The 24,827-nt window shown below is 36.8% G+C and overlaps 1 protein-coding gene across 1 annotated transcript in view; it reads left to right on the forward strand.

Moving 5' to 3' along the window:
- The window catches only part of TSTD2 (thiosulfate sulfurtransferase like domain containing 2), a 103,741-nt gene extending 82,124 nt beyond the window's left edge, over positions 1-21,617 (forward strand). The window contains exons 6-9 of the mRNA XM_053702702.1: positions 723-832; positions 1,956-2,114; positions 7,927-8,065; positions 18,754-21,617. Of these exons, the coding sequence (XP_053558677.1) occupies positions 723-832; positions 1,956-2,114; positions 7,927-8,065; positions 18,754-18,989 (644 nt within the window). The 3' untranslated portion in view covers positions 18,990-21,617. The remainder of the gene's footprint in view (positions 1-722; positions 833-1,955; positions 2,115-7,926; positions 8,066-18,753) is intronic.
- Positions 21,618-24,827: the final 3,210 nt, after the last annotated feature.

The following is a 24,827-nucleotide window of genomic DNA, read 5'->3' on the forward strand; positions in this document are numbered from 1 at the left end:
ATGCAGACTGCAAGGTGTGGTTCCATTATAAACTTTTTCACTGCTGGACCACAAACAAAACTAGCCTTAGAGGGAACACTGGTCACAATGTATGTACAATGATAAAGAATCACACACACTTGCCTTTTTGACAGCAATCTTATTCCATATCATTGAGAACCAGAAGGTTCAGGGAATGGAAGTTGAAAAACTCATAAAGAGAGCTGAGCTTGTTGCAGACATAAATTGAATAAAATAGTTTTGTAAACTGGTACGAGGCTGTAAAAACAAACTGAGTAAACACATGTAAATGTAGAGTAGTTGTTCTAGACAATACACATATGGAATGATTGCTTGCTTTAGTGGTGGTCCTTTTGCTGTCTCATATACGATGGTCACTTTAAAAGATAGGAACAATCCTCCTAGCAATGTTAACTCCTAGAAAGTCTATTTTACCTGATTTTCTTGTAATTTCATTATTCAGAACAACATCTCATTGCTATATGGATCCCAAAGTTTTAATGACGTTGAAGAGCACAAGTAGGGAATGGAAAATATCTAATCTGCTATAAATCTAATAGTACCTAATGCCATTCCTTTAAAGTTTCTACCAATAATAAGAAACATATTCCAGAGCTTTTGCAAACACAGTAATTTCTCAAATCACTAATTACCTCCATAGTTGTATGAAATCTATAACATTGTTTGGTGGCTGTTTCACACATCATTATTATCTTATTTAGCAACACATCTACCCCCAGAGACGTTTCATGAAGAAGTGGGAAAGTTTTTAGCAAAAGAAGAGAGTGACACTATTTTATTGGACTGCCGCAACTTTTATGAGAGCAAAATAGTAAGTAGTAAAATTAGGGGGTGATTTATTACAAACATATAATAATAATAAGAGATGGCAAAGATCTTAGTAATGGCCAGACAACAGAGTTTGTATATAAATATGTCAAGAATATTACAAAAACTTAAGATGCAGAAATAAAATTCTTTGAGCCGTGAGTCCTTTTACAAGAAACATGTTTTATGTAAATAAGATTATGATGAGGACACACAGTTTTTACAGTATATGCTCTATTTCAACGGACAGTACAGAAAGTGAAAAACATGAAAGTAGTATTTATGGATACCCCATTTGCCTTTGTTTAAAGTCTTAGTTTTACCTGTTTACCTAGCAAGTGGAGGTCCACCATGGTTCAGCTAGCAGTACAGCCAATAAGAAACACCAAAATTATTATGTTCATATGTGCTTCCCTACTAGCTAGAGAAACCAGGAATAGTGTCAGGAGAGCGCACTGTGCAACGTATCTGCGCTTTCAGTACATTTCTTATTGGCCATCATTAGCTGAAAATAATATTTACAAAAAAAATCTTTGTACGGCTATGGGGGACCTTCTTTGCTAGCTCAATTGGTAAAATTAAGACTTTTAAAAGGTAATCTGAATACTTAAAGACTTACTGTACTATAAAATTGTTTCCCCTTAATGTGCTCCAAATTACTTGTTAAATATACTGCAGAATATTATGTATGGTAAATTGTTCCTTCATGATTATTTTTATATTTTAAATAGCTGGGTTTGCTAATTTAAAAGTATCAATTGTTGTTCTACAGGACATGTCCATAACAATGGGCTGAGCCTGCAAGTAAAGCAGACCTGCTAATGTTATTTGTGTTAGGTATTGACATGAGAATAATGACTAGAAGGGTTGAATAAGCACAACTAGCTAGTTCACATACAGAATCTGTCTTCCTCATACCCCCACTGGGAGATTAATTGGTGCAATTGTCTTCTCTTTACATAGCTTTTCTACAGAAAAAAAAAACATTTGTTACAGATATTTTCAGTATAACTGCAGATACAAGTATTATATGCAAATGTTACTTTATTTACCTTTTCCATTGAGTTCAAATTTGTATTTAGTTCCACTGTAATCTGGTAAATGTTAGTATTTATTTTATTTTTAAGGGCAGATTTCAAAATTGCCTTGCTCCAGACATCAGAAAATTCAGCTACTTCCCAAATTATGTTGATGAAAATCTTGAACTGTTTAGAGATAAAACTGTGCTGATGTACTGTACTGGAGGAATACGATGTGAACGTGGCTCCGCCTATCTCAGGTCAAAGGTGAGACAATAATTTCACACTCTGCTGTGTAAGGTGTTATATATATATATATATATATATATATATATATATATATATATATATATATATATATATATATATATATATATATATATATAGTCCGCTTTTTAATCAGTCAGCGGTATTATTATTTATTATTTACATTTCTCTACAGTTATATTCCTTAGTCTTACATTAAAAATATAACTCAGTAGGTTATAACCTACTATCTGAAAATTTTAGTATAATGTTTGGTGAGAATTTTACATTTTTTAACTGCTTATTTCAGTAAATTTGCTAAGTTTTATCACAATAATACTAAGAAGAGAGATCAAAAGTAACCATTCCTACATGGCATATATCTCAGTCTCCCAATAGTAATAGTTAGGATGTTCCCACGTCTTATATTTATTTACACCACTAATTAGATATAAAGTTGTTTTACCTGAAAACATTCTTACCATTAAACTATGAATTCATTATAATTTTAAACACAGCTACAAAACATATCCACAATTAAAACTTTAAGGGACATCATACAATTTGAGATTGTAGTACATAATGTTTAATGAAGTGTAGTTAAAAAAAATCAATATACTATAATTATTCATTTTGTCCTCCTTTCCTGTTGGTTTTCTCAATTCCACATAGTTTCTATCAAGTGATGGATGCCGCAATGTTGAAACCAAGGTTTTCCCCTTAGCTCTCCTTCCTGCTGAGGACTATTAAGTACAGTTAATAAGAGTGTGCAACAGTGGTTGTATGGAGACCCTGTTAGCTTTGTTTGCAAACTCTCTATTGTTGACTGTTTTATATCTGTTCTTAATTGTCCTCACCAGATGAGATAGATAAGAGAAAACCTAGGTTTCAATGTGGCAGCGCCCACTGTTTTATAGAAACATTTATAGTATGTTATAGGAACTAAACCTTTACATGTATATTACTGATAACATTGTATCCATCATTCGACCTTTTACTTCAACCGAAGAGGTGGAGGAAAGTGAGCAAGACCTTCACTAGAAGGTTCTAGATTTAGAACCTTGTTTTTCGAACTGTGGTACATTTACCCCTGGGGTTACCTAGAGCTTTGGTTATGGTTGCTCTGTGATTATTTTTGCCCAGATACAGCTAATGTAAACATTCAATGTATCACAGAAGTCTGCGTTTCTCAGTTCTACTGTCAAGTGGTCAGCTGCTCACTCACTGTGACTGACTCACCTGTGCTCAGGTAGGGAAATACTTTGTCTCTTCAATTAGTGACATGTGGGGACTGGAGTTCAGAGACAGTGATACAAAGTACCAGGTAAAGTGTTACATGTGCCAGATAATGGGCCACAGTGATACATCATTTGCTTGGTCCATTTCACCATAACATAACATATATCACACGGAAAAGTGCCATAGTGAAATGGACCAAGTAAAGGGTTCTATACTCAAGTCTGCCACAATAAAATGAGCCCGATAAGCAGCTTACATTAGATAACATTAGATGCAGAAACTTTTAACAAATCTTATTTCCTTCATCATATGTTTTTAATCTAATGTAAATGACATATTATTAAATAACTATCGGCTAGATTTAGAGTTGTGCGTTAGTCGTCAAAAGCAGCGTTAAGGGGTCCTAACTACTGTGCTACAAAGTACACTAACACCCATAAACTACCTATGAACCCCTAAATCGAGGCCCCCCACATCGCAAACACTATAATAAAAAATGTTAACCCCTAATCTGCCGACTGGACACCGCCACCACCTACATTATACCTATGAACCCCTAATCTGCTGCCCCTAACATCGCCGACACCTATATTATATTTATTAACCCCTAATCTGCCCCCCCAACGTCGCCGCTACCTAACTTCAATTATTAACCCCTAATCTGCCGACCGGACCTCGCCGCCACTATAATAAATGTATTAACCCCTAAACCGCAACACTCCCACCTCGCAAACAATATAATACATTTTATTAACCCCTAATCTGCCCTCCCTAACATTGCCACCACCTACCTTCAATTATTAACCCCTAATCTGCCGCCCGCAACGTCGCCGCTACTATAATAAATGTATTAACCCCTAAACCTAAGTCTAACCCTAACACCCCCTAACATAAATATAATTTTAATTAAACAAAATAATATTCCTATAATTAAATAAATTAATCCTATTTAAAACTAAATACTTACCTAGAAAATAAACCCTAATATAGCTACAATATAAATAATAATTACATTGTAGCTATTTTAGGATTTATATTTATTTTACAGGCAACTTTGTATTTATTTTAACTATGTACAATAGCTATTAAATAGTTATTAACTATTTAATAGCTACCTAGTTAAAGTAATTACAAAATTACCTGTAAAATAAATCCTAACCTAAGTTACAATTAAACCTAACACTACACTATCATTAAATTAATTAAATAAATTACCTACAATTAGCTAAACTAAAATACAATTAAATAAACTAATCTATAATACAAAAAAAAAAACACTAAATTACAAAAAATAAATAATTATTACAAGAATTTTAATCTACTTACACCTAATCTAAGCCCCCTAATAAAATAAAAAAGTCCCCCAAAATAATAAAATTCCCTACCCCATTCTAAATTACCAAGTAACCAGCTCTTTTACCAGCCCTTAAAAGGGCTTTTTGCGGGGCATTGCCCCAAAGTAATCAGCTCTTTTACCTGTAAAAGAAAATACAATACCCCCCCAACATTACAACCCACCACCCACATACCCCTACTCTAACCCACCCAAACCTATCACTAACCCCCTGAAGATCTCCCTACCTTGAGTCGTCTTCACTCAGCCGAGCCGAAGTCTTCATCCAATCCGGCAGATGTGGTCCTCCATCCGGGCGAAGTCTTGATCCAAGCGGCAAAGAAGAGGTCCTCCATCCGGGCAATGTCTTCTTCCAAGTGGCATCTTCTATCTTCTGTCTTCCGGATCCATCATCATCCCGCCAACGCGGAACATCCTCCTTCCCCGACAGACTAACGACGAATGAAGGTTCCTTTAAATGACGTCATCCAAGATGGTGTCCCTCGAATTCCGATTGGCTGATGGAATCCTAGGTAGAAAAAATCTGATTGGCTGATTCAATCAGCCAATCAGATTGAGCTTGCATTCTTTTGGCTGATCGGAACAGCCAATAGAATGCAAGCTCAATCTAATTGGCTGATTGAATCTGCCAATCAGATTTTTCCTACCTTAATTCCGATTGGCTGATAGAATCCTATCAGCCAATTGGATTTCGAGGGACGCCATCTTGGATGACGTCCCTTAAAGGAACCTTCATTCGTCGTTAGTCCGTCGGGGAAGGATGATGTTCCGCATCGGCGGGATGAAGATGGATCCGGAAGACAGAAGATGCCGCTTGGAAGAAGACATCACCCGGATGGAGGACCTCTTCTTTGCCGCTTGGATCAAGACTTCACCCGGATGGAGGACCACATCTGCCGGATTGGATGAAGACTTCGGCTTCATCCAATCCGGTAGAGAGAGTGAAGACGACTCAAGGTAGGGAGATCTTCAGGGGGTTGGTGATAGATTTTTTTAAGGGGGGATTGGGTGGGTTAGAATAGGGGTATGTGGGTGGTGGGTTGTAATGTTGGGGGGGGGTATTGTATTTTCTTTTACAGGTAAAAGAGCTGATTACTTTGGGGCAATGCACCGCAAAAAGCCCTTTTAAGGGCTGGTAAAAGAGCTGATTACTTTTTTTAATTTAGAATAGGGTAGGGAATTATTTTGGGGGCTTTTTTATTTTATTAGGGGGCTTAGATTAGGTGTAATTTAGATTAAAATTCTTGTAATAATTTTTTATTTTTTGTAATTTAGTGTTTTGGTTTTTTTGTATTATAGATTAGTTTATTTAATTGTATTTTAGTTTAGCTAATTGTAGGTAATTTATTTAATTAATTTAATGATAGTGTAGTGTTAGGTTTAATTGTAACTTAGGTTAGGATTTATTTTACATTTAATTTTGTAACTATTTTAACTAGGTAGCTATTAAATAGTTAATAACTATTTAATAGCTATTGTACCTAGTTAAAATAAATACAAAGTTGCCTGTAAAATAAATATAAATCCTAAAATAGCTACAATGTAACTAATAGTTATATTGTAGCTATATTAGGGTTTATTTTCTAGTATTTAATTTTAAATAGGAATAATTTATTTAATTATAGGAATATTATTTAGTTAAATTAAAATTATATTTATGTTAGGGGGGTGTTAGGGTTAGATTTAGGTTTAGGGGTTAATACATTTATTATAGTAGCGGCGACGTTGCGGGCGGGAGACTAGGGGTTAATAATTGTAGGTAGGTGCCGGAGATGTTAGGGAGGGCAGATTAGGGGTTAATACAATTTATTCTAGTGTTTGCAAGGCGGGAGTGCGGCGGTTTAGGGGTTAATACATTTATTATAGTGGCAGATTAGGTCGGCGGTTTAGGGGTTAATAATTGTAGTTAGGTTGCGGCGACATTGGGGGGGCAGATTAGGGGTTAATAAATATAATATAGGTGTCGGTGATGTTAGGGGCAGCAGATTAGGGGTTCATAGGGATAATGTAGGTGGCGGCGGTGTCTGGTCGGAAGATTAGGGGTTAATAATATAATGTAGGTGTCAGCGATAGAGGGGCCGGCAGATTAGGGGTTAATAAGTGTAAGATTAGGGGTGTTTAGACTCGGGGTTCATGTTAGGGTGTTAGGTGTAGACTTAGAGAATGTTTCCCCATAGGAAACAATGGGGCTGCGTTAGGAGCTGAACACTGCTTTTTTGAAGGTGTTAGGTTATATTTTGCAGCCAGCTCAGCCCCATTGTTTCCTATGGGGATATCGTGCACGAGCACGTTTTGCCAGCTTACCGCTACCGTAAGCAACGCTGGTATTGAGGGTTGAAGTGGAGCTAAATTATGCTCAACGCTCCCTTTTCTGAGCCTAACGCAGCCACTCGGACAACTCTAAATACCAGCGTTGTCTTAAGGGTGCACTGGGGAAAAAAGCAGCGTTAGCTACGCGGGTCTTTACCGACAAAACTCTAAATCTAGCCTTAAATGTTTGTGTTCCTTTCTTACTTGTTGCTTTAATATTTACAAAGATTTGCTGATTTGCATTCAGTAAAACTGGATTTTGAAATACATTCCTGAAAACTGAAAAATATATCTGTAACCAACTTTTTTTCTTTTTGGGGAATGCACAAGCATTGTATTAACCTAATAATATTTACAAGTTGCAGTTGGGCATATTTAGGTCAATAATGTATGCCTGTAGAGGCATTTTGTAGAACACTGGAGAGATGCCTGTCAATGTGAAGTTCTGTCTGGGACAAAACCAAATGCTTTAAGGAGGCAGCAACATAACAGAAAACACCAGACCTTTAATGAACAGTGACTTGCATATTCTAATGCTCATATTTGCTCAGAAAGGAACATGTGCCTGAGAATTATGTTTTATATATATAATTTGTCCTAATTATCCATTTTACCTGCTGGAGTGTATTACAATGTTTACAAATAGCTAATTTACCTTTATTTTGTTATTTGAAATGGCTGGTTATGTTTTTCAATAGCGTGGTTTCACCGCCAGCGACAAGACTTTGCTATTTCAGGATGTCTGCAGGAGGGAGGGAGACTATAATAGCACGCTTTTGCCGCTGGAGACAGGACCCGCGCTATTATAGACAGGAAAACCCTATAGGGTATGTCATGGTTTTTAAGGGGTTAAAAAAAGAGTATTTACAAAGTATTTTATCTTTTATATGAAATGTTCGATTATATTTTTTTTTATTTTTTTTTTGTTAGGCTATATGCAAAGAGGTATACCAGCTCAAGGGTGGTATCCATAAGTACCTGGAACAGTTTCCGGATGGATTTTTTCGGGGGAAGCTGTTTGTGTTTGATGGACGCTATACCATATCATCAAACAATGACATCATATCAAGTAAGAGATTGAACGGTGAAACAAAAAAGCAGCCTAGGCCTCAATAAACAGAAAACATATCAACAAATTTTTCCTATGACTTCTCAATAGCTATATGAAAAAAATAATTCTCTTTTCATTAACAAATAGAACATATTTGACAGTATATAATGCTTCACAACTGTGTGTGTACGGAGCTCGCACGAAGAGATTATATAGTCTTATTTTACATAGTTGTCCCCTTTGGTTCTTTGCTTTGTATAATTGTTAGTTTAAAAGGAGTAGACATATATGTGTCTAGTTAATGTTTGGCTAGAATCTATTTATTTCATTTGGGAGCATGCTTCCATACTTTAGAGTTGTATATACCCACTCTCTAGTGATATTATATTGCTGTTGGTTGGGAGGTCCTGTAAGCAATATTTTGCAATAAATCAAATTATAAATGCATCTCAGGCCAACAACAAATAAACCGCAGTAGGGTGCGTCTCTCTGGGCAGCACCTTGAATGGTCGCAATATCGGTTGCTCTAAGGGATTCACAGATAATCTGCCTTTTATCAGTGACTAAGAGGATCTTCTAACTATCTTATCTCATCAGTCAAAGTCTACAAACTGTGCTGACTCTGAAGGCAGATCCTTCAGTGAGAGGCTCTCAACACCCCCCACACACCCCTGGTATCTTGTAAGCTGGGTATGCAGTGCATAGACACTGATAACTTATGGTACAGGAGAGGAATAGCCCTTATAACTCCTTATTACAACTGGTAATTTATTGTCTTAAGTGGTGGGAGTGCCAACACGCCTGCTGAAAACTTGCGCTCTGTTCCTTCAATATGGCGCTAAATACCAAGCTAATCCTAAGGGAAGTGAAAGCCATGCTTGATGCCCATTTCTTTAGGATCCACGAAGTACTGCAATAGGAATACATCTCCCTAAAGGATGTTCGTGCTAATGCGAAAATAGAGGTGCAGCCTTCACCAAAGCTATTAACCAAGCCACACATATACCTGACCCAAGCACCTAATATGAACACAGCAGATACACCATCTCATATCCTGCCGGAAGATAGAACCGGCCCAAACACAGATATGGTGACGAAGCACACACCCAGCTGGGAACAGGGAACCGCAACACAAATTGGCACTGAACGAGCTGTCCTAAAACCTTTGAGAGGAACGGCGCACCAGGTACTTAATCAGCCAGAAGTAGATAACCCAGCTCTACAGGGGTCTATGCTGTCCGCTGACGCTAAGGTACCTACTCACAGGGATTCCAAGCCCCAGCCTCTACAGGAACATCTCCCAATCTACCCTTACTTGGGAACCATCTGAGGCTTGCCTACCTGAATTGGGAGATTCGGGCTCCCTCAAGGAGAAATTATATCCGAGAGAGCGGTTTGGCATTGCAAACACAACCCACGGAGTCCTCCATGCAGCTGTGCCTTTTCCCTGTCGTGAAATAGGACGTCCGCACCTCTCAAGATATGACCGTCGTCACACTCGACGGGGACAAAGTTCTCTACAACCACCTCTTACCAAGCAGGCAACTGTCACATCAGAACGAAGCAAGACCGGAATTGGTTGAAAATCTCTGATACAGATGAGAACGGGGTCCAAAGTCTGTGAGTTGATAATCCTTACAGCCGGATACCCAGGGACATATTCTATAGGGTTATTACTTACACTTCCATCACACCCTATACATTCCCTGAAAAACTGTTTGTATGCTGCTTCAAGCAATATCTGTATACGGACCTTCATTTACCCCCTTTATGTCTTAGATAATCCTAACTTAATATTATTACATCTGGGACAATTAGTTTTAGTTTTTGGCATTTACTCTTCAGACCCTTTTTGGTTAAATGTGTGTTGGTGGGGGGAAACTTCTAAAACAGATTATTATAGTTGTGTTATTCTTCCCCCAGGCCTGCGGGCAGAACAGAGTGGCTGCTTCGCTGTCTGAGGTTTTTATGATGACCTACATAAAGCATTATTTACTTAGGCCTAGATTTAGAGTTTGGCGTTAGCCGTGAAAACCAGAGTTAGAGGCTCCTAACGCTGGTTTTAGGCTACCGCCGGTATTTGGAGTCACTCAAAATAGGGTCTAACGCTCACTTTTCAGCCGCGACTTTTCCATACCGCAGATCCCCTTACGTCAATTGCGTATCCTATCTTTTCAATGGGATCTTTCTAACTCCGGTATTTAGAGTCGTGTCTGAAGTGAGCGTTAGACATCTAACGACAAAACTCCAGCCGCAGGAAAAAAGTCAGTAGTTAAGAGCTTTCTGGGCTAACTCCGGTTTATAAAGCTCTTAACTACTGTACTCTAAAGTACAATAACACCCATAAACTACCTATGTACCCCTAAACCGAGGTCCCCCCACATCGCCGACACTCGAATAAAAATTTTTAACCCCTAATCTGCCGACCGCCACCTACGTTATCCTTATGTACCCCTAATCTGCTGCCCCTAACACCGCCGACCCCTATATTATATTTATTAACCCCTAATCTGCCCCCACAACGTCGCCTCCACCTGCCTACACTTATTAACCCCTAATCTGCCGAGCGGACCTGAGCGCTACTATAATAAAGTTATTAACCCCTAATCCGCCTCACTAACCCTATAATAAATAGTATTAACCCCTAATCTGCCCTCCCTAACATCGCCGACACCTAACTTCAATTATTAACCCCTAATCTGCCGACCGGAGCTCACCGCTATTCTAATAAATGGATTAACCCCTAAAGCTAAGTCTAACCCTAACACTAACACCCCCCTAAGTTAAATATAATTTAAATCTAACGAAATTAATTAACTCTTATTAAATAAATTATTCCTATTTAAAGCTAAATACTTACCTGTAAAATAAATCCTAATATAGCTACAATATAAATTATAATTATATTGTAGCTATTTTAGGATTAATATTTATTTTACAGGTAACTTTGTATTTATTTTAACCAGGTACAATAGCTATTAAATAGTTAAGAACTATTTAATAGCTAAAATAGTTAAAATAATTACAAATTTACCTGTAAAAGAAATCCTAACCTAAGTTACAATTAAAACTAACACTACACTATCAATAAATTAATTAAATACAATATCTACAATTATCTACAATTAACCTAACACTACACTATCAATAAATTAATTAAATAAACTACCTACAATTAACCTAACACTACACTATCAATAAATTAATTAAATACAATTCCTACAAATAAATACAAATAAATAAACTTGCTAAAGTACAAAAAATAAAAAAGAACTAAGTTACAAAAAATAAAAAAATATCTACAAACATAAGAAAAATATTACAACAATTTTAAACTAATTACACCTACTCTAAGCCCCCTAATAAAACAACAAAGCCCCCCAAAATAAAAAATGCCCTACCCTATTCTAAATTACTAAAGTTAAAAGCTCTTTTACCTTACCAGCCCTGAACAGGGCCCTTTGCGGGGCATGCCCCAAGAAGTTCAGCTCTTTTGCCTGTAAAAAAAAAAACATACAATACCCCCCCCCCAACATTACAACCCACCACCCACATACCCCTAATCTAACCCAAACCCCCCTTAAATAAACCTAACACTAAGCCCCTGAAGATCATCCTACCTTGTCTTCACCTCACCAGGTATCACCGATCCGTCCTGGCTCCAAAATCTTCATCCAACCCAAGCGGGGGTTGGCGATCCATCATCCGGTGCCTGAAGAGGTCCAGAAGAGGCTCCAAAGTCTTCGTCCTATCCGGGAAGAAGAGGCGATCTGGACCGGCAACCATCTTGATCCAAGCGGCATCTTCTATCTTCATCCGATGATGACCGGCTCCATCCTGAAGACCTCCACCGCGGACCCATCTTCTTCCGGCGACGTCCAACTGCAGAATGACGGTTCCTTTAAGGGACGTCATCCAAGATGGCGTCCCTCGACTTCCGATTGGCTGATAGGATTCTATCAGCCAATCGGAATTAAGGTAGGAATATTCTGATTGGCTGATGGAATCAGCCAATCAGAATCAAGTTCAATCCGATTGGCTGATCCAATCAGTCAATCAGATTGAGCTCGCATTCTATTGGCTGTTCCGATCAACCAATAGAATGCGATCTCAATCTGATTGGCTGATTGGATCAGCCAATCGGATTGAACTTAATTCTGATTGGCTGATTCCATCAGCCAATCAGAATATTCCTACCTTAATTCCGATTGGCTGATAGAATCCTATCAGCCAATCGGAATTAGAGGGACGCCATCTTGGATGACGTCCCTTAAAGGAACCGTCATTCTGCAGTTGGACGTCGCCGGAAGAAGATGGGTCCGCGGTGGAGGTCTTCAGGATGGAGCCGGTCGTCATCGGATGAAGATAGAAGATGCCACTTGGATCAAGATGGTTGCCGGTCCGGATCGCCTCTTCTCCCCAGATAGGACGAAGACTTTGGAGCCTCTTCTGGACCTCTTCAGGCACCGGATGATGGATCGCCAACCCCCGCTTGGGTTGGATGAAGATTTTGGAGCCAGGACGGATCGGTGATACCTGGTGAGGTGAAGACAAGGTAGGATGATCTTCAGGGGCTTAGTGTTAGGTTTATTTAAGGGGGGTTTGGGTTAGATTAGGGGTATGTGGGTGGTGGGTTGTAATGTTGGGGGGGGGGTATTGTATGTTTTTTTTTTTACAGGCAAAAGAGCTGAACTTCTTGGGGCATGCCCCGCAAAGGGCCCTGTTCAGGGCTGGTAAGGTAAAAGAGCTTTTAACTTTAGTAATTTAGAATAGGGTAGGGCATTTTTTATTTTGGGGGGCTTTGTTGTTTTATTAGGGGGCTTAGAGTAGGTGTAATTATTTTAAAATTGTTGTAATATTTTTCTTATGTTTGTAGATATTTTTTTATTTTTTGTAACTTAGTTCTTTTTTATTTTTTGTACTTTAGCAAGTTTATTTATTTGTATTTATTTGTAGGAATTGTATTTAATTAATTTATTGATAGTGTAGTGTTAGGTTAATTGTAGGTAGTTTATTTAATTAATTTATTGATAGTGTAGTGTTAGGTTAATTGTAGGTAATAGTAGGTATTTTATTTAATTAATTTATTGATAGTATAGTGTTAGTTTTAATTGTAACTTAGGTTAGGATTTATTTTACAGGTAAATTTGTAATTATTTTGACTATTTTAGCTATTAAATAGTTCTTAACTATTTAATAGCTATTGTACCTGGTTAAAATAAATACAAAGTTACCTGTAAAATAAATATTAATCCTAAAATAGCTACAATATAATTATAATTTATATTGTAGCTATATTAGGATTTATTTTACAGGTAAGTATTTAGCTTTAAATAGGAATAATTTATTTAATAAGAGTTAATTTATTTCGTTAGATTTAAATTATATTTAACTTAGGGGGGTGTTAGTGTTAGGGTTAGATTTAGCTTTAGGGGTTAATCCATTTATTAGAATAGCGGTGAGCTCCGGTCGGCAGATTAGGGGTTAATAATTGAAGTTAGGTGTCGGCGATGTTAGGGAGGGCAGATTAGGGGTTAATACTATTTAATATAGGGTTAGTGAGGCGGATTAGGGGTTAATAACTTTATTATAGTAGCGCTCAGGTCCGGTCGGCAGATTAGGGGTTAATTATTGTAGGTAGGTGGAGGCGACGTTGTGGGGGGCAGATTAGGGGTTAATAAATATAATATAGGGGTCGGCGATGTTAGGGAACCAGATTAGGGGTACATAGGGATAATGTAAGTAGCAGCGGTTTACGGAGCGGCAGATTAGGGGTTAAAAATAATATGCAGGGGTCAGCGATAGCGGGGGCGGCAGATTAGGGGTTAATAAGTGTAAGGTTAGGGGTGTTTAGACTCGGGGTACATGTTAGAGTGTTAAGTGCAGACGTAGGAAGGGTTACCGCATAGCAAACAATGGGGCTGCGTTAGGAGCTGAACACGGCTTTTTTGCAGGTGTTAGGTTTTTTTCAGCTCAAACAGCCACCATTGTTTCCTATGGGAGAATCGTGCACGAGCACGTTTTTGAGGCTGGCCGCGTCCGTAAGCAACTCTGGTATCGAGAGTTGAAGCTGCGTTAAAAATGCTCTACGCTCCTTTTTTGGAGCCTAACGCAGCCTTTATGTGGACTCTCGATACCAGAGTTATTTTTATGGTGCGGCCAGAAAAAAGCCGGCGTTAGTTTTTCGGGTCGTTACCGACAAAACTCCAAATCTAGGCCTTATAGTCCAGACAGCCCATTGCAGGCACATTATCTCAAGATTGGATTAATCCCACAACTAGATATAGTCTATCCTAGTCACAACTAGATATAGTCTATCCTAGTCACAACTAGATATAGTCTATCCTAGTCACAACTAGATATAGTCTATCCTAGTCACAACTAGATATAGTCTATCCTAGTCACAACTAGATATAGTCTATCCTAGTCACAACTAGATATAGTCTATCCTAGTCACAACTAGATATAGTCTATCCTAGTCGACATAAAACCTATAGATTTATATAGTTAGCTCCATTCCCCAACCCTGGCAGCAGAACCGGCAATTACATGTTATTCAGGATCTTGGGGTCATTAGCTCCCTTAGCCCCGTACAGACATGCTTCACAGCCTCTATAAGACAGTTTTGCTGCTCAAATAAAACTGATATGGGGTAATTTCTATGTAGAAATAGAATAATGTTCAAATGCACTCCAATGCACAAATGGTCATATTGTCATCAGCTAATCTAGCTCATCATAATAGTATATATAGGATGTAGCTTAGCAGATTGTAGCAACCATCATAATGTTATCTTGATATATTTTCAGCATGTATTACATAAGCTGTTTTGCTCACACACCTAGTTCATGAGGGAGTAATTTACGCACGCATATAATTTCTATAGATTACAATCATTTGACTACTCCCAGAGATTTTGTGGGTTATTTACTATCTCTTGCTTCAAATAAGCTCTGGTGTCCTCCTTCCTCTTACAGTGTTCATGCTCCCATAGAATGATTTGACCTTTGCAGACGTGTTGGACTCTAACCTGCTTGTATGTGTTTAACCGCTGATAATGTCCTCCTGTACCTAGAGCTGCCAATTCTGTGCATTTTCCATATTATTCTTCAAGCTCATACTGTTCACATTTCAAACTTATTTTTTCATAAAATATTGATACGTATGATATAAAATAAGAAAACTGAGGTTTTAAGTTGAGACCCATGAGTGGTCTCATTTTGATCATAGTTCAAATAAATGTATATCTATCAGCGCCACAATAATACCATACAAGCTATATCTGATATAGGCGGAGTCTCCCAACCAGACTCCAAAGTTAAGAGTAAAAAGAAATGCCAAGATACAGCGCTACACTACCCTCAGATGAGGGTTGAGTTGCTAAAGATGGTGTCCACGACTAGGAATGTGTATACATAAAGGTTAATATATAATATTGTATTACACAAAGAATATATATGAAACCATGTGAAAAAAAGTACTTAAAAGGTAAAAGATTAAAAAATATATATAGGATGCAATATTAAAATGTATTAAACAGACATTTTATTAACATAAACTGACAGTTAAAAATACAGTTAAAAATAGGTTCAACAATCTAATGGATTGTCCCATACAATGTCCAAGAGGTTATGTCCTATGTCACATACAAGTGGTTAAGTCCCATACCAAAATGTCCAAAGCAAATGTTCAAAGTTAATATCCAAACAATAGTGTCCAAAAAAATGATAATGTGTCCAAAGTTGGTGTAAAAATCAAAAAGGTGAAAAAATGTAAAAAATATTAAAAATAATTTGTGAAAAGATGAAAAACTGAATAAAAATATATTAAAAATATATATGAGTTGTGATCAGCAACCCATATGAAAGGTATATATTATATGTGATAGTGAATGAATATCGTGAGGTGTACACCTAAAAAGTGTGTATAAAAATGTGTTTATATAAAAGGGTGTGGTAAAAAATGTGTTATAAAAAATGTGTTATAAAAAATGTGTTATAAAAAAGGATTCAAAATCCTGGTGAAATAAATAAAATCCAAATAGCTCCAAAGACAGTCTTGAGAAAGGTCCCTGAGGACCGAAACGCGTTGGCTATACACTGGTATTGCAGCTCAGAATATATCTGGTGAGTAGAATACTATTGTTGCCATTCTAAAGTGATTTTATTGCACTATGTCTATTTTCTGTACACTTTTCTAGGTACAGGAGGATATCCCATTACATTTGATAACCTTTTGAGAAGAGGAACATCAACCCAGCACTTTATACACTCACATTTTGGAATACTTGGAATTATATACACATTTTTTTTTTGGAGCTATTTGGATTTTATTTATTTCACCAGGATTTTGAATCCTTTTTTATAACACATTTTTTATAACACATTTTTTACCACACCCTTTTATATAAACACATTTTTATACACACTTTTTAGGTGTACACCTCACGATATTCATTCACTATCACATATAATATATACCTTTCATATGGGTTGCTGATCACAACTCATATATATTTTTTATATATTTTTATTCAGTTTTTCATCTTTTCACAAATTATTTTTAATATTTTTTACATTTTTTCACCTTTTTGATTTTTACACCAACTTTGGACACATTATCATTTTTTTGGACACTATTGTTTGGATATTAACTTTGAACATTTGCTTTGGACATTTTGGTATGGGACTTAACCACTTGTATGTGACATAGGACATAACCTCTTGGACATTGTATGGGACAATCCATTAGATTGTTGAACCTATTTTTAACTGTATTTTTAACTGTCAGTTTATGTTAATAAAATGTCTGTTTAATACATTTTAATATTGCATCCTATATATATTTTTTATTCTTTTACCTTTTAAGTACTTTTTTTCACATGGTTTCATATATATTCTTTGTGTAATACAATATTATATATTATCCTTTATGTATACACATTCCTAGTCGTGGACACCATCTTTAGCAACTCAACCCTCATCTGAGGGTAGTGTAGCGCTGTATCTTGGCATTTCTTTTTACTCATTTTGATCATAATTGCCTTCTGTAATTCTTCTTTCTCCCCTTTGGTTCTGCAAGGTCCAAGAGTGGCCTTTTGTGTCAGTTAGAAGGCATACAGTTTTTCTGGCATGCTTTATACTTACTCATGTTTTTTTTTTCTTCTCAATATGCTCATGGGATATGTTTATCTTCTATAACTTGCAGTGTTTTATTTTTCTTTTTGTATGAAAATGAACTTCTGTATTGACTTAACTGCTATTCTTTACATGTATGCCATGATCTGAACCTCAATAAAAAAGTAAATAAAAAAATAAACAGCATTATAGAGAAACAAACTTGAAGCCATTCTTTACATTTTAAGTAACTTTTCATATTTACCTTATTCATATACCTCAACTGAAAGAGAAGACCAGACTTTAGACAAAAGTGTCTTGTACTCTATTTGTATGGAACACTTCCTTTAGAGTCTACTCCCTTTCTTTAGAGTTCTTTCTCCTTCTACTTTCAGTAAACAAAGTTAAAATTACTTAAAGGGAGTGGGATCTATATAGATGTAACATTAATATATCATACGTAGATAAGAAGACAACTTTGCACGCTGGGAGGGGTAGTAGATTATTATTTCAGACCAGGGGTATCAACCTCCATGTATCTGGGGGGGCATTGGCAAAGGGTTCTTCTCCCATAGGGGCCTCTTGAACAGAGTGAGTGCTCAAGGAAAGAATATACTAGGAACTGGGAGTGACATTTACCCAAGTACAAGTGCATGGTGGGAGTGGTAACTCACAATAGACATACACATTTTGTCTATATTTATCTTGTGAGTGCTCAGTGAAGTGATCATTCTGAACCTGTGTAACAGAGTAAAAAGGGCATTTATCGTAGCAGTGCATGGTGGAAGTCTACACTGGACATTATTTATCTTATTCTATACATGCACTCACATCAAATAGTTACACCTCTTAGAATCCTTAAAGTATGAGCCCAAATTAATGATTTACCTAATAAACAAGGAAAGGCAAGATGAAAATATTTTGAGAACCGCATATGGCCCCTTGGCTGTTATTTTGAGACCACTGTGTTAGACAATGTTATACAATGTAGGGAGGAGCTTTAGAGTGCACTAGCTTCAGATACTCTATGGTAAACTAGGCTGCATAGCAAGGAGCACTATATTATAAAGAAGACTGAACACAAACTGAGAGTGCATCTGTCTTTAGATAGGAGACCTCCAATCAGTGTGAGCTGTGAGAAATAGTAGTAAGGGAAAGCAGAGCTGTATGTGTGTTACCGATTGTTTCTCAGAACTGCCTGCTTCAGATGAAGCGCTCTCTACAGGTTGCTTGTATAACATTACATTCTGCCATGCTCCTGAACCTTCCTGAGTATGCTGACATAGAAAGGGTCAACCTTTTACAAAACATTCCAAGAGAAAGCAATAAATCTAAAAGTATTTTTAAGTCTATGCTCTATGTATCATGAAAGTCTCCTTTTACAATGAAAACTACTTGCACATTTTGCCCTCTACTTACTGCCTTTTTTGTATGTAACAAGCATGTAAATATCTTCTATTCTGAGAGTTGTATAATGTACACTGAGACTAAGAGGATATTGCTTCGGCTGTTTTACCTCTTGTCCCAATGCTATATTTGTATGTGGCCATGAAAGCAGAATAGATAATGATTTTTCTCTTGCGTTGGCAGGTTGCTGTTACTGTGGAGCTGCATGGGACACGTACAAGCTGTGCACTACCCCACGCTGCTGTCAGCTGGTCTTGGCATGCTCAGACTGTCAGAATAAAGGGCTTACTGCCTGTTGCCCTACATGTCAAAATAAAGGCAACACAGTGAATTCAAACTCATGCCAGGAACTTTTCAAAGAAGAATGTGAATGCACCAAAAAGAGGCCTAAGATACCAGTAGAACAAATCGAAATATAAATTTCCAGCTTGATAAAATAGGTCCAAGCTAATCCAATTTTTCTATTTAAACAGAAGGATGTGCCATCAGAGTGATCTGAGGGGAGCAAATAGCCTAGTGCTGCAATTCTTCCCTCTAACGCCTACCCACAAGATATGTTTCGTCTTCTCCACGATCCCACTGTGTCTTAATACTATCACAGTCAGTGGCCTGCAATAGATAGAAATGTTTAATTTGTTTTCTTTTACTAGGGGTGTATTATGCTATGCTAAATAATTTTAAAGATTTATATGATCTGTTTAGAAGATGGTACCATTTTATTGAACACAACCAATTTTATTAGATTTTATTATAACAAACTGGTGAGATCTGCTAAAGAATAACATTAAATTAGCAGGGACAGTCGTTCATGTGTTTGCTTTTTTATGTTATTTCTGTCAAGAAACACTGACATATATTTGCAAGATCATAAACAAATATGGTATAACTGGCTAACTTTTAACTGACAACCTGCTTGCAATGGACTTAATTTCTTATGAGAATAAATACATTCTTCGACTACTTGAAAAACTGTTTACAATGAAAGAAAAAATGTTTACAATAAAAATATGCTCACTGTTTGTACCTACACAGAGCCTAAACGGTGCCAATTAATTATATATAGATTTTTTTTCATTTATTGCTCTACTTTTTCCACATGGAAAAGAAACAACCTTAACTGTTTCTGCTTCCCCCTTAGAGAGTGCTGTATTCTCACAGGAAATGACAATCATTGTTGGAAGGTTATCTGACCATAAAAAGAAGCGTTTCAAGATGTATGTTTCATTTAATAATTCACACTTTATCACATTTTTTTTATAAGTTGTCTTGCCATCTGTCAGTGTTCCATTATATGATCTAGATGAAGGCACAAAGCCATATCATATGAAATATTGCCTTCTCTGTATGTAGGGATCTTAAATAATAACTGTATATGTATAATTTTTCTTTGGGAAGTGCTATTAGAATAACTATTATTATTATAATGCTACTATAACAATTAATAAGAGTTACGGTAGATCTCAGTGTTTTTCGCCAATTAAATTTGCATGGGCGACAAAAAGTATTCTGGAGCTATACAAACCCAGCATATTTTCTAAACAAGAAAAAAAAGCTGCTTTTACATTTTTCAACACTGAGATCAGCATAGTGAACTCACCCGGTGCCCACCTCAAAGTTTACTGGGAGAACTGCCCCTTTTTATGTTCCTTTTACAAAGCAGCTTAAACTAATTAAATCAAAAGAACTTTACAGTGAAAAATAATTCTCCAGTTATTTTATTTTATGAAACTGATGCATCAACAGTTTAAAAATTTAATTAGTGCCCAGATTTAGCAATAGAGCATAGGTGAGGAAAAAACAACTTGCCAGACATCTGTGTGCCTGTTCAGTTTACTAAGGTTACTGTGTATTATTTGATATACATTTCACTGTGAATACAAGAACAATGCTTTTAATTTGTGCCAAAGAAATGATAAGAAAATGCTGTGTAAAGAATAACATTTCAGTAATGTCTGAAGACATAGATTTATATATGAGGCCACTGCACAGTAATGTCATTGACAAATTAACAGACAACACAGACTTTCTTGCTAAAGGTATCTTATATTACCTGCAATGGGGGTTAAATATAAATCTACTTGCAAAATGTAAAACATAACACACTTGTTTTATTGTGCTCTGTTAAAGGGCCATAATACCCAAATGTTTAAACACTTGAAAGTGATGCAGCATAGCTGTAAAAAGCTGACTAGAAAATATCACCTGAACATCTCTATGTAAAAAAGAAAGATATTTTACCTCAAAAGTTCCTCAGTAGCCACCTCCCATTGTAAAGGATTTTTGAAGCAGCATTTTAGTGTGTCTGTCCTAGGACAGCTGAAAGGATGAGCATCGTGCACTCTCATAGTATTTCACCAATCAGGTAAAGGAAGCTTACTATGAAATTTCATGAGAGTTAAGTCAAATCTCATGAGATCACAGTAAAAGAGTTCATGACCTCAGCCCTGCTGATGCTGATTGGCTGCTGTTCATTTCTTCATTTTTTTTTATTTTTACCTGCAGCTGGGAGCAGCTGAGTATAACTTTTCACACAGAACTTACTCTGCTGAGCTGAGGAAATTGTGAGGTAAAATATCTTCCTTTTTTACATAGAGATGCTCAGGTGATATTTTCCTGTCAGCTTTTTACAGTTATACTGCATCAGTTTCAAGTGATTTAGCATATGAGTATTATGTCCCTTAAGTGCACAGCATATGCTTTAATCACTTGTATTTCCCTTTTAAGTGCTGATTAGAATCACATTTTAATAATGCCTTTTCAATATAGGATACACTCATGTAATAAGAAACCACAGATATTTAATTAACAGCAATTTATGATTTTCAATAATGATAAAACCGTGATAGTTTAGAGTAAAACATATCCAAAGTATAACTTTTGTCTGTCTAGGGAGCTTCCTGTTTGCACTCTTTTTGCAGAGAGTATGATTTGTAAAAGTACTATCCTTATGAAAGTAGATAAATAGCGCAAATTGTTATTTTATACATCATTATTTTGTCATATGGAATGCCCAATAAATTAAACTGTTATGGAATTTGACAAAAATATTTATGAATTTTACTGTGTTCCTTTATTATTTATAAACTTCATACAGTTTTTTTTCTGATGTACTGACAAAACCTAAAGCTGATCTAAACAGTAGTGTTTTATTCTCTTAGATAAGAAGAACATTTCTGGAGACATTCTCTCTTAAAAATTTCAGCACTTTCGCTGCATCTTTGGATATGTTTATGAACTGGATAAAATCCTTAAAGAGGTAGATCAGTGATCAATTTGCTAACGTATGGGGTTGTGCAGATCAGTCTTTTAAAAGCCTTAGGGCTTTTTTACTGCAACCACTACAACAGGATTATACCTTAATGATTAAAATATTGTAAATTGAATGGTTTGTCCACTTAATAATTTATTAGGAAACCAAATCATATATTGTGGAATGAGGAAAAAATGTCTCTAATGTACAAAATGAATGAAAAACAACAACAAATATACAAACATCGAGTCCTAATTGTACAGGATAACTCTAATTATCATAATCCCCCGTTTATTTACTAAATAAATATAAGAAAACAGAGAATGTATTCCCCTAAAAAAACATGCATGCTAATAAGGTACTTAGCCTAGTTCTCTAATTTGCACTCTGTCCAAGATCATCTTCCACAATGGTGGAAAGCTTTGTCTAGACAATAAAATTGAATCTGGGGGAAAGGTTTTCTTACATGAAATAGGCCTGATGTTAGTGACTATGCAAATATTCCATGGATAAATTATCGGCCCAAAATTAGACACCACTGAGCCACAAATAAATGTATGGCTATTAAATACTCATAATATTTCCTAAGACTGTCCAGTGACTCAGTGCCAGATTTCAGCAAGGTTGCACGCCACCCTTTTTGTTTTCTCCTCTTTTTGAGTTGTGGTCACCCAAAGCACACATTTTTCATGCCTCTTTTTCTTGAGGCCACAAAAGTTTTGGCACACATTTTTAGTTCTGCTTTTTTTAGGGGGCCACAAAAACTTTTGCAGAGAGCTAACTACATGAGGCCACCCACTAGCCATACCTGATGTAGACTAAATCTCCTGCTACATGGATTGTGACATGCACATATATATATGAACCACAACAGATCTGCCAGCAGCAGAATCCTCCACGGCCTATCATAAAAATGCAGAACACAGAGCTAAAGACAACTTGTAAGAAAACATTTACAGAGATCAGCCATTATTCCTTTATTACATACTTCTGTCAATGCGTATTCTGACAGACCTTTTCTGCTTTTAACTAGATGTAAGTTACCGTATAGTAGTTTTTTTTCTCAAATGGTTTGGTACTTTGGAACTATTTTAGTCCAAGCTGCTAGGGATATATGAAATTATATTTCTCCAACATAGGTGTGTCCGGTCCACGGCGTCATCCTTACTTGTGGGATATTCTCTTCCCCAACAGGAAATGGCAAAGAGCCCAGCAAAGCTGGTCACATGATCCCTCCTAGGCTCCGCCTTCCCCAGTCATTCTCTTTGCCGTTGTACAGGCAACATCTCCACGGAGATGGCTTAGAGTTTTTTGGTGTTTAACTGTAGTTTTTATTATTCAATCAAGAGTTTGTTATTTTAAAATAGTGCTGGTATGTACTATTTACTCTGAAACAGAAAAAAGATGAAGATTTCTGTTTGTAAGAGGAAAATGATTTTAGCAACCGTTACTAAAATCGATGGCTGTTTCCACACAGGACTGTTGAGAGGAATTAACTTCAGTTGGGGGAAACAGTGAGCAGACTTTTGCTGCTTGAGGTATGACACATTTCTAACAAGACGATGTAATGCTGGAAGCTGTCATTTTCCCTATGGGATCCGGTAAGCCATTTTTATTACATAAGAAAAAAAGGGCTTCACAAGGGCTTTTAAGACTGTAGACATTTTCTGGGCTAAAACGATTGATATATAAGCATATTTTATACTTCATAGCTTTGAGGAATTATTTTATTCTTGGGAATTATGTAAAATAACCGGCAGGCACTGTATTGGACACCTTACTCTCTAGGGGCTTTCCCTAATCATAGGCAGAGCCTCATTTTCGCGCCTCTATTGCGCACTTGTTTTTGGGAAGCATGACATGCAGATGCATGTGTGAGGAGCTCTGATACATAGAAAAGACTTTCTGAAGGCGTCATTTGGTATCGTATTCCCCTTGGGGCTTGGTTGGGTCTCAGCAAAGCAGATACCAGGGACTGTAAAGGGGTTAATTATAAAAACGGCTCCGGTTCTGTTATTTTAAGAGTTAAAGCTTTCAAATTTGGTGTGCAATACTTTTAAGGCTTTAAGACACTGTGATGAAATTTTGGTGAATTTTGAACAATTCCTTCATACTTTTTCACATTTGCAGTAATAAAGTGTGTTCAGTTTAAAATTTAAAGTGACAGTAACGGTTTTATTTTAAAACGTTTTTTGTACTTTGTTATCAAGTTTATGCCTGTTTAACATGTCTGAACTACCAGATAGACTGTGTTCTGTATGTGGGGAAGCCAAGGTTCCTTCTCATTTAAATAGATGTGATTTATGTGACACAAAATTTAGAGAAAATGATGCCCAAGATGATTCCTCAAGTGAGGGGAGTAAGCATGGTACTGCATCATCCCCTCCTTCGTCTACACCAGTCTTGCCCACACAGGAGGCCCCTAGTACATCTAGTGCGCCAATACTCCTTACTATGCAACAATTAACGGCTGTAATGGATAATTCTATCAAAAACATTTTAGCCAAAATGCCCACTTATCAGCGAAAGCGCGACTGCTCTGTTTTAGAAAATACTGAAGAGCATGAGAACGCTGATGATACTGGTTCTGAAGTGCCCCTACACCAGTCTGAGGGGGCCAGGGAGGTTTTGTCTGAGGGAGAAATTTCAGATTCAGGGAAAATTTCTCAACAAGCTGAACCTGATGTGATTACATTTAAATTTAAATTGGAACATCTCCGCGCCCTGCTTAAGGAGGTGTTATCTACTCTGGATGATTGTGAGAATTTGGTCATTCCAGAGAAATTATGTAAAATGGACAAGTTCCTAGAGGTCCCGGGGCCCCCCGAAGCTTTTCCTATACCCAAGCGGGTGGCGGACATTGTAAATAAAGAATGGGAAAGGCCCGGCATACCTTTCGTCCCTCCCCCTATATTTAAGAAATTGTTTCCTATGGTCGACCCCAGAAAGGACTTATGGCAGACAGTCCCCAAGGTCGAGGGGGCGGTTTCTACTCTAAACAAACGCA

This window comes from Bombina bombina, chromosome 2 (assembly GCF_027579735.1).
Source record: "Bombina bombina isolate aBomBom1 chromosome 2, aBomBom1.pri, whole genome shotgun sequence".
NCBI lineage: Eukaryota > Metazoa > Chordata > Amphibia > Anura > Bombinatoridae > Bombina > Bombina bombina.